Here is a 10,746-nt window from a genome sequence, read left to right on the forward strand (position 1 = left end):
AGAAGACTTCAGGGTCTCTTGAGCCCACCTACTCTCACCGTCAAACACAAAAGTCTGCAACAGGCAGAGCTGCCAGTTCTGCCCACCTTTCCCCTCGGGATGGGGAAGATGCTCGGTTAGTCTAAGCATCCTACTGCCCGCCCTTGTTCGCTCTGGCTGTGTTTGGCACATCCTGCCAAATCCTGCTGTGGCCGAATTCTCACCACTCCATCAGCATTCCCACCTATCCCCCTCCTTCCTCACCTTCTGCGCATCCTCCCGCCCCAAGCCTCGCTGAACCCATCTCTACCTGGATCCTTCTATGCTGGCCCGGGATCCACAGCTGTGACACACTCATTCCCCAGCAGCTCCGGCATCCAGCTCAGTTGTGCCTGCAATTCATCCCGGACCAAGCCCAGGCCCACGAGCGTTGCATCTAAGTCAAAGGACAAGCAGGGATTCAGGGCAGGTCGGACCCCGGGCTGCTGGACCTCAGTCCCCCGCAGCCATCGCAGCGTTTGTCAACACCACATCTGAAGGTGATGCTGGGGATTGTTCAACAAGGCAAGATCTGAGGTCTCTCAACAGAAGACATCAAGTGAACGGTCTCAGAACACAGGGATACACTGGTCCTCACTCCAACTTTTGGGAATGAGAGTAGTTAAACATGAGAAAACTATGCCACGGCTTTCCTTCTACATCTTCCACAAAGAGCAGTCCCGTCAGACCGGGGCTGTCAGGGACTGGAGTGTCCTGGGACGGTGGCACAGCCTCCTCCTTGCCAACCAGCCCAAAGGACGGTCCTGTCCTCCTCTGCCCCTGCTCTCTGCTGTGGGACGGACTTGGAAGGGATTAAACATTCTGCACAGAGAAAGAAAAGCAAACAAAATGCAATGAAAATGCAAAAAAAAAAACCAAAGACCATCTCTGAATTAATTTCCATTTTATTTATAGGCCATCACGTGACAGTTGTCTTTTTAAGCCTTTTAATTAATCACTCCAGAAGTCACACAGAGAGCAGCTACTTTGAGCACGTATGCCCACCTTCCCTCTTCCCAAAACATATTCCAGTTTGTGTTGAAGGGCTGTCTGCAAGGTAATTAATTATTTGCTATCATCTAAGCCAGTACTCGGCTCTCCAAATCTTTCAGGAACACCAAGTCCTGAGGCAGTAATGCTGTTTGGGGCTGAAAGGAATAAAAGAAAAGCCTTTGCTAGAGGCAAGGAAGGGCAAAGGGGTTGGAAGGATTTAGAGAGGGAGAAAGGGAGCTCAGCACTGGGCTCAAATTGGCTTTCTAACTCTTGTTTCAAGGCCCATAGGGTGGCCCTCCCGGGGACGCAGGGTGTTATTTTGCGTGATACAAAACGCAGATCTTCCTAATCAGAGGATTTTTGTTTCAACTAATTTGAGGGTAAGCGCATAGAGACCTGCACCAGCATGTAACAAAACCTTTGTCAAACGCTTGGCAAAGAGAAATATCCCCCAGTTCAGAAATGCTAGAATTACTGTTTCTAGTGGAAACCTGCTTAATTTCTCTTAAATCGTGTATTTATAATATAACCACTTGCTTGACCACATATCACCTGGCTATCAAACCACCAGTACACCTGAAGTGCATGCTGAGCACTGCTGACGTACTGAGCGACTGACAGTATTTTACCTCTGTTCCCCAGCCACACATCCACAACTTAGGGGGCTGCGTTCAAGTCCTCGTCCAAACCGGGGTTTTCCTGAAAAACCAACATGTTGGAGTGGGGGGATGTGCTGGGTTTGGCTGGGATAGAGTTAATTTTTTCCATATTAGCTTGTACGTGGCTATGTTTTGGATTTGTGCTGAGAAGAGTGTTGATAACACAGGGATGTTTTAGCTATTGCTGAGCAGTGCTCACCCAGAGCCAAGGGCTTTTCTGCTCCTCACCCCACCCCAGCAGCGAGGAGGCTGGGGGGGGCACAAGGACTTGGGGGGGGACACAGCTGGGACAGCTGACCCCGACTGACCCAAGGGATATCCCAGACCAGAGGACGTCCTGCTCAGCGTAGGAAGCTGCGGGAAGAAAAAGGAATGGGGGGGGACATTCGGAGTGATGGTGTTTTGTCTTCCCAAGTAACTGTTAACACGTGCTGGAGCCCGGCTTTCCTGGAGATGGCTGAACACCTGCCTGCCCATGGGAAGCGGTGAATGAATTCCTCGGTTTGCTTTGCTTGCGTGCATGTCTTTTGCTTTACCTATTAAACTGTCTTTAACTCAACCCACAAGTTTTCTCACTTTTACCCTGCTGATTCTCTCCCCCATCCCACCGGGGGGGAGTGAGCAAGCGGCTGCGTGGGACTTAGTCGCTGGCTGGGGTTAAACCACGACAGGGAAGTAGATATTTCTGCTGGTATTTCTGCAAAGTTTCACAAAGGGCTCCTGAGATCCAGCGCTCCTAAAAATACTCCCATTTACATGAATCATAAGGAGGGGTTGTTTTCCCAGAAAAAAATAGAAAAAAAAAATTTTAAAAAAAGCAAACCCAAAAATTGGTGGCTTCGACCTCTCACACTTGATGGGATGGAATCCCCTTGGGATCCCCTATGGAGCTGTATGAAGGACCAATTTCGAAATACTTCTGAAGCTACCGCACTCCAAAAAAACTTAGGAGCTACTCACACCCGAGTGAGCCGCCGCTTCCTCCGGAGCTCCCAGAGTACAGCATGGGAGCGGCACAGCACGGGGCGGCGAACGCTGCTGCGAGCAGGACGGCGGCTCCGAGCCTCCTCTTCCTCCATACTCTGGGCACCTCGCTGCTCCCATAGCCCGGGAGGAGCCCAGCGCAGCCCCGCTGGGAGGAGAAGATGGGCGAGGGTCTGGGTGGGAACGTGACGTCAAATCCCCCCGAAGCTGGAGCACACGAAGGTGATGCTGCCAGAGACATCTCCAAATCACCTCGGCCACGGGGCTGTGCCCACGGACTGACACGTGCCCACCAGCACGCCCACCGGGCGCACTCGGGTACCCCCCCGCTGCTCACCCCACAGACCTCTTCCAGCAACTTCTCTGCACCGACCGTAGAGCCCAGGCGATCCCCGCGCCGAGCCCCAGCCCCAGCCCCAGCCAGGATTCTCCGGAGCAGCCCTATCGCCGCAGTTAACGTTCCCGCGGTGGATGGCGCGGGAAGCATCGCTGGCAGTCAGCTTGATACGGCAAATTCATCGCCGTCCAGTTGAGCGAGTCAGTAATGAAGCTAAAAGCAAACACTGTCGTGGATTACTCCCCACCGACGGCGGAGAAGCAACAGCGAGACCGTTTGTCAGCAGCTCACCCGTTTGGTGCCACGGGCACCCATCCCTGTCGAAGAGCAAGAGGGTGGCGGTGTCACCCTTCCACAGTAGAGGACCCAGGGAGCGGGGAAGCGGGTGCAACTCCAGAGTCCCAGCAACCTTCACACTGTTTCATCGACAAACAGCACGTTTCCCTCAACGGAGCCCACCAGAAAGCGAAGACACCTGCTGCAGAAGCACTGGTGGGAGTTTGCTATAGAAAAATGAATCAGCAGAACAGATGAGCAGCTCCTGAAGCATCTACCCACAACGTACAGAAAGAAAAGATGTAATTTCAGGCTTGTGGCAGATGCTGGAGGGTTTGTGGTGCTAAAAAAAGAAATTTAAAAAATTTAAAAAAAAAAGTAATCTCAACACACTTACATATAATAGATAGCTTTCTAGGACAAGGAAATCCTGCAGTAGCTGGAAGAAAACCAATCACAGCTCTCAGTTGCATTTGAGATAAGGAAGCAGAACATGGTCCAACACATCTCTAAAAGGTCAGTTTCCCAAAACCAGAAACAATCAGACGCAAAAATAACTGAGAGAAAACACAATGCTTATTGGGAGATGTTTAAAGATGCCTTAGTAGAGCCCTCTTTCCCCCAAAAAAACCCAATACTATATTCAAAAAAAAGTTTATTTGGTTTAAAATAAGAATTTTTTTAAGATAAGAGCCAAATGAAAAAATAAATAAAATATGTAACAAATAAATAGAAAATTCACTATAAGAATTAGTAGCTGGAAATCAACACATTTTATAAAGAAAGCTAAAAGATATCAAAAACCTAATGGCAACAGGTATATCAGGAAAAAAAGCAACAATCTATCAATACAACAGGCTTGATGCTAAAAAAGTACAGTGAAATTATCCTGATACAGAAGATGTAGAAAGTATAAGCATTACTTTTTATCTTTGCAGATAAGGATGACGTATATCTCGGCTATAACAAAATTCTCTGAGAAGCAAGTTGGGAAGATACCCAACACCGTCTGCCAACCATTTTTCATGTCTGTAACTAGAAAACCTGCACATCAAAGTGTATGAAGGAGCTCACCAAATCCCTAACACTGACTTAAAAAAAAAAAAAACTGAACAGAAACATGTCCCAGGCCAGCCAGGAAGTTCCAGAGGTCTTGGAACAATAAATAAAAAACTCCACTCAAGCAAACAAAAACTTAGCGTCGTGCCAATATTTTCAGAGGGCAAATGGCCTGACCCGGGAACCGCAGGCTGGTTACCCTGCCCGCAGTCCCCGGCAGAGCCAGGGAACGGCCAGCATTCGGAGACGGACACGCCGTTAGTGCTAGTCAACGGAGTTTTCTGGTCGGAGGGCTTGTCAAACTGATCTGGTATTTCTTCTAAGAGTACACATTTGGCTGACAAAGGGAACTGTGTTGACATAATGCATGCAGACTTGTGTGTGACGCTTGACTTTGGCCGGTCTGACAGTCTAAGAACAAAATCCCCAGTGCTATGCAAACATCAGTGTACAGTGTATATCCAGAGGATTACAAGCCGGTTCAGCCCGGTGACCTCATTAGAGTTATACCTGTGCCGCCTGCCCCCATGGAGGTTTCGGCTCCCCGGAGAGGCAATGTTTCCACGAGGGAAAAGGGCCCACGAGGTGGCAGAAATGGCTCTCTGCACACGAAGCTCCCGGCAGCACTGGTGGGAGACGTGGGTTTTCAGGGAACGCGGGTTTTGGCTGTGTGCCTAAGTCTGCAGCAAGTGCAGGAGATCTAGAGAAGGGTATTTCCAGAGCCTCTGCCCAAAAAGCAGGCTAACTCATTGAAAAATATTGGCTGGTTTTAGTGCAGATTTTCACCCTTGTAAAGCTAGCGGGACCCACAAACGAAAAGCTGTAGACTCAGCCATGCCAGCAGCCTTCGGCTGGACACGATCCTGCACGTGCCACGTAACACACGGCTCCCTCCTATTATTTCCTACGTGGGTCCTAATCTGTGCTCAGCACTCTGAGCACCTTCCAGTAACGACACAGGGCACACCAACACCGACCCGCCATACGTTATACCTTCCCAGAGGGCAAAAGGAGTGGAGTGATTTCTCTTGGAAAGTTTTGGAGGTCAGGTATTTTGCTTTTAAACTCCACCAGTGCAGGGATAGCAGGGTGGCCAGGCTTGTGAAGGCTTTCAGCTGCCAAAAAATGTCACTCCTTCTGACCTACCTCCCATAAAGACACACAGACATCTCTCCTGCCAGAGGAGCAGAGTTATTCCCCACGCCCTCAACCATCTAAATGTCCTGCACTGTGGACTTCTGGACCAAAGCCTGGAGGTTTGTTTGGAGCTCTCAGACCATACAAGCAGCTCTGAGTGCCGGGGTAGCTGGACGTTACTGTAAGAAAGCGTAATGCCAGCAGCTCTCCAGCATGACTGATCGAACAACCAACTGTGGACGTGAACTGTCCACCTCGGAGGAAGCCTGGGGCTTTCAGCGAATCTGGATTTCCTCTGCTCACAAGCATCACTCACCTCCTTCTGCTCCTTCAGCTCCGGGCAGCTGCTGGTGTCCTCCAGGCAGCTGACCACACCGGAGAGGGAACCCCCTGTGAGACCCCGCTCGACAGCCGCACTCCTCCTCTCTGCCCCTTGCGGCTACCGGCTGCGCAGAGGTGCTGAAGTGTGCCAAGTGCTGCAGAGAGGGCCAGGGGGATGGACCAAAAACCCCATCCCCGCAAGAGTGATCACCCACCGCAGCTACCGAAGCAGTGCCAGTTTCACATCCCAGCCTGAATCCAGCCTACCCTGGCGATGCAGTTTTAGCTCCCGCTGGACGACCTTGTAGCGGGGCTCTTGCTGGCTTCCCTGTAAGCATGCTCCAGAAACGGAGGGCTTGGCGCTTCCAGGATTTGGCAAGAGCTGACACATCCATAACGGGCGTCCTTTTCATTTACTGGACTGACTTAGGGTAGGTTCGAACACGAGCAGAAAAACTTTGTCCAAAGGCCTTCGACCGCGCTCCGGCTGAGCCCCTCTCATTCGTGGTGTTGCTCACGTGTCAGGAGGACCACGAACTGAGCTGAGACCCCCGACTTCTCATTCTGCATCCAGGGAGGCAGACAGCCCGCTCGCTTCCCGACACGGACAGACGCAGGACATTGTCTGAACGTCCTAAACACACATGATCTTTTCAGCCAAACAAGATGACAGCAGTTAAATGCTGGTTAGATGTTTTACCTTACTGAACTTCGGACCATCACCATCAGTCTGACGACCTCGCTTTCCTGCTGCTGAACCCCTCTAGTGACTTGGCAAAGGCATTCCCAATTTAGGCTGCTGACTGAAGGAGGAACGATGCTCGGGTCAACAAAGCAGGACGCGTCTCTCGATACCTACCACCGCTTCGAAGCGTGTAACACTGAATTCCCCACCCGTCGCCCTCAAGTTCTGTGTGCGACGAAAGGCACCTCCCCACAAGTCAGGGCGGTTAACAGGGATTTCACTTGCGTTGGTTTTACTCGTACATCCCGATAGGTCGCATGCAGAGCGGACAACGGGCTACTGACAAGGATTAAGATTTGGGAAACACCTCCGTGGTCGCTTCAAGGGAAAGCTGTTCTTTTTCGCTTTCGCAGGAACTTTAACTCAACTCCTAACAGAGGCAGTCTTAAGACACGAAATGCGTTCAAGCGATTAACAATTTGAAAGGTGATAAAAGCAGCTAAATAGTTTCAAATCTGCTTGCTGCCCTACCAGCCGGATAACATAAACCACTAGTTATCTCAGGGAGAAGGGGAGGGTGTCTCTATTTTTCTTTCCCAGAACCACCGATCACAAGCTCACAGCGCTCACACTTTAAAGCAAAGCTGAAGAGAATGGAAAGTACCTTTCCCGAGTATATTAAAGTTCTCATAAACCCAGTACAGCATGTTCATGTATTGTGGATACTGTGGGCTGCGTTTCGTGTACCGGTTAGAGAGCAACTCACCGGTCGAGGTCACTGCATCCAGCACCTGCCTAAGCCTACGGCCAGTTTTGTGCTATCGTTAAGAAATCAATCGAATGTTAAAGGCACTGGGGGGAAATTGTCCCATCAGTCTTAGCCATCAGCTGCTTTTACTGAACTCTGTTGAGTTACTCTATATTTACAGAAAATCGAGAGAGACAAGAGAGAGATCAGCACCTCCGAAATCCTTACGACTTTGTCTTACACATTATAAGCACAGGAGATATTTAATTGAAACCATTTTACAAGCTGTAAAACTAAAGGTCAGTTTACATCTTTCGCTATAAAAGCGGCCAGTGGTGTAGTCCTTAGCAAAACATACTCTACGGTGTGTTTTAAGCAGCACGACACAGACTACTGGAAACTCCTTCCAGAGTGATCTATAGCCAGCGCTATTTCTTTACTAAAATTTATATCCGGTGCTATTTCTTTGCTAACGGCAAAGGCAAAAAAACCCCAACCCACAAACCAAACTACACGCTCAAAACCCACAGCCTTCTTCAAAACGGTTAAAATCAAGAATTTTCCTAGATTAATGTCTTCGGGAGCTCAATACGTAAGGTGCCAAAGCAGACTTTCAGATGACCCACGGGAAAAACCACGGAAAATCTTCGCTCTGCTTCCAGTCGGTCATCTAAAGCACGGCACCTTTGGGATGAAAATGCTAAACCACACGCAAGGCTGGGACATAAAACGAGCGCTCGCCGTCGTGGCGGGCCGGCGTCGCCCCCGGAGCGCGGCTCCTCTGCTCCTTTCTCGGGCACCCGGGGTCTTCCTCAGCGCCCGCTCTCCCCGCCGGCGGCTGGTGGAAGGAACGGGGGTTTTACCTGAGTGGGACGTGAGCTGGGGCTCCTCCATTTCCAGCTGGAGACACAAGTTCCGAGGAGTTGGAGGACAGAAGCAGCGGGACGGGACGGACGGACGGCGAGCCGGGACCCCCCCCCCCCCCGCCGGGACTCGGGTGACCGGAGAGAAAAGACGAGCGACTCGCCGCCCCTCCACCCGGGCCAGGGCGGTCCCCGGGGGTCCCGAGATGCCCTTTTTACCGCTCCGGTGGCCAAGCCGAGGGGCTGCGGGCCCGTCCGCCGCGGGCTCCCACCCGGCCGCGGGCGGGGAGCGCTGCCGTGCGGGGCCGGCGGAGCCCCGGTGCGGTACCGTACCGTACCGTGCCCTACCGTACCGTGCCGTGCCGTACCGTGCCGCTCCGCTCCGCTCCTCCCGCCGGCCGCCCCGCCTCCCCCGCTCCCTCCCCGTTCTCACCGGCGTTCCGGAGCTTCTTATTCCTCAGCACCGAGAGGATGACCAGCGCGTTGCCCAACACGTCTACCACGATGGTGAAGATAAGCACGGCCGCCAGGGCTGTAGCCGCCCGCACCGACGGACCTTCCTCCAACCGGCAACCCGGGCAGCTCCCGTTACTCCCCGGTCGCTCCATGCGCTCCTCTACCCGCTGCCGCCGGGGCTCCTCCTCCTCCTCCTCCTCCTCCTCCTCCTCCTCCTCCTCCCGCCCCGACGGCAGAGCCCCGCGGGGACGAGCGCACCCCGGTCCCCGTCCCGGGGCGGGGCGGGAGGCGGGAGGCGGGCGGGGGGGGGGGGGGAGGTGGGGGGGGGTTGCCCGGTGCGCGGCGCGGGGCAGCGGGCGCGCTCTCCGGTGCGATGGCGCCACCGCGCGGCAACGGCGGCGGGGACGGGGGACGGGGGGGGGGGGTCAGTGGGATCCGACCCCTGGGAGACGGGGTACCGGGGAGGGGGCGCTTTGCCCGTTTGTGCCGTCGCCTTTGCGTCCCGCTGCCGGTTCCCGTCCTCCCCCCCCCCGCCCAACCCGAGCCAAACCCATCCTCCCGAGAACTTTTTTCACCCGGTTTATATCGGAATAAACCCCCTCGCTTTCGCTGCGGTGCTTTTTACGGCGATGCAGAAAGCCCCCGACAATCATTTCAACGCCGGCAGCCCGCTCGCACGCTTCTGGGCGCTCGGCAGGGATTTCCACGCTCGCCCCCGTGCCCTGCGTGCTTTACCCCACGCCGGCGTGAGCAAGAAGAGAGCGAGCCCCCGTGGGTCAGGTCGCAGCCGCAATACAGCAACCACACCAATCATTTAGAAAAAATAAACCCAGAAAATAGGTTTGATGGGCTGGGGAGATCAGCCGTGGTGCTGTGCTAGGGCCTGGGTGAGGGCAGGGGCACCAAGGCTGCCCACCTCCCCGCGCCACCTCCGCCGGCTTCGGCCCAAAGCCACTTCTCCGTGTCCAGGTCAAAGTGCCCGAGCGAACGTAAAGGCTGTGTCACAACCCGGCCCGGGGGTTTTACAACCGCCCGGTTGAGCGAGTCAAGAACGAAGCGAGAAGCAAACGCCTTGCAGCAGCGAGGCACAGCCAAAAGGAGCAGCAAGCAGGGTCTGCCCCGGCCCGGGGTCAAAGCCAGCCCCACACCTACGTTCAGGCTTTGGCTGAGCCAAGCTGCTTCAAGCGGCTTTTCACCCTTTCCCCGGGACTGGAGAGCACTCGATTTTGAAACAAAATGGTCTTTTGAAGATACTGATCAAAATCATGCATTTTCGAATTGTCAAAGAGAGCGTTTTGGCTCAAAGTCTGGTTTTCTCGGGCTCCTTGGTTGACACTCTGCACTGAATTCTGCATAGTTTTGCAAATATTTTCTCTGTGTAAACCGGTTTTGTTCACAGACCTTCGGCTGGTCTATGCTCAGGACCCACCTGCGGTACAGGAGCAGCTCGCGCGGACGCATCCTTTCAGCACCTCTCACGTTCACACGGCTCTGCTCTGGCACCCGTTTGCACCATTTTTAAGATGCTTTCAGATGTATTTCAGATGTGGAAAACTGGGATGTGACTTCAGAGGACCTGAACTTGATACGCAGGTGGCTTGGACTTGCTAGCAGAAACACAGTTTGAAGTTAATGAAGATGATGTTTGAAGTCAAGGGAAAAGCTGCCTTAAATGAGTGCTTTGCTTAAAGATGTGTGCAGTGCTATCGCTTCTCCCCCAGCTCCGGAGGCTTTCAAGAGCCCCAGCAAACCTGCACCCAGAAAAAATATCTTCTGCTAGCACCAAACCTGCTAGTGCTGTCTTCCAGCCCCTTCCATCGGGAAGGCTGCCAAGCTGGGATGTCCCACAGGGAACTGGTTTTGGCTGCCAAGCTGGGATGTCCCACAGGGAACTGGTTTTGCCTAGTGGTCGTGAAAGGTAGTTGATTGCTGAATGATGGGAAAAGTATTAATGCAAACTGCGCTGAACCCCACTGATCCTACACCAGCTGCAGGGCAGGGGCGGTTGTGCTGGTGTTGTCTGGGACAAGAGCACCGAAGCTGCCCAGTGAAGATTTTGGCCTCCCTTATACTTAAAAAAACCCAACAAACTTACTAGCACAGCAATGTGAAGCGGGGGGGGGGGGGGGGGGAGGATCGCATTTTATGAAACTGCTGCAAGAGGAAAAACACAAAAAGGGCTTTTTGTCTGGTAACTTCTTTTGGTGCAT

The 10,746-nt window shown here is 53.0% G+C and overlaps 1 protein-coding gene across 3 annotated transcripts in view; it reads right to left on the reverse strand.

The window, feature by feature from the left end:
- GPR50 (G protein-coupled receptor 50) overlaps positions 1-8,688 on the reverse strand; it is a 47,578-nt gene extending 38,890 nt beyond the window's left edge. For all 3 annotated transcript variants that reach the window (XR_007509509.1, XR_007509508.1, XM_049828094.1), the window contains exon 1: positions 8,514-8,688. Coding sequence is in view for 1 of the 3 variants with exons in the window: in XM_049828094.1 (XP_049684051.1) it covers positions 8,514-8,688 (175 nt within the window). In the remaining 2 variants the exon portion in view is untranslated. The remainder of the gene's footprint in view (positions 1-8,513) is intronic.
- Positions 8,689-10,746: the final 2,058 nt, after the last annotated feature.

Source organism: Accipiter gentilis, chromosome 24 (genome assembly GCF_929443795.1).
Source record: "Accipiter gentilis chromosome 24, bAccGen1.1, whole genome shotgun sequence".
Lineage (NCBI taxonomy): Eukaryota > Metazoa > Chordata > Aves > Accipitriformes > Accipitridae > Astur > Astur gentilis.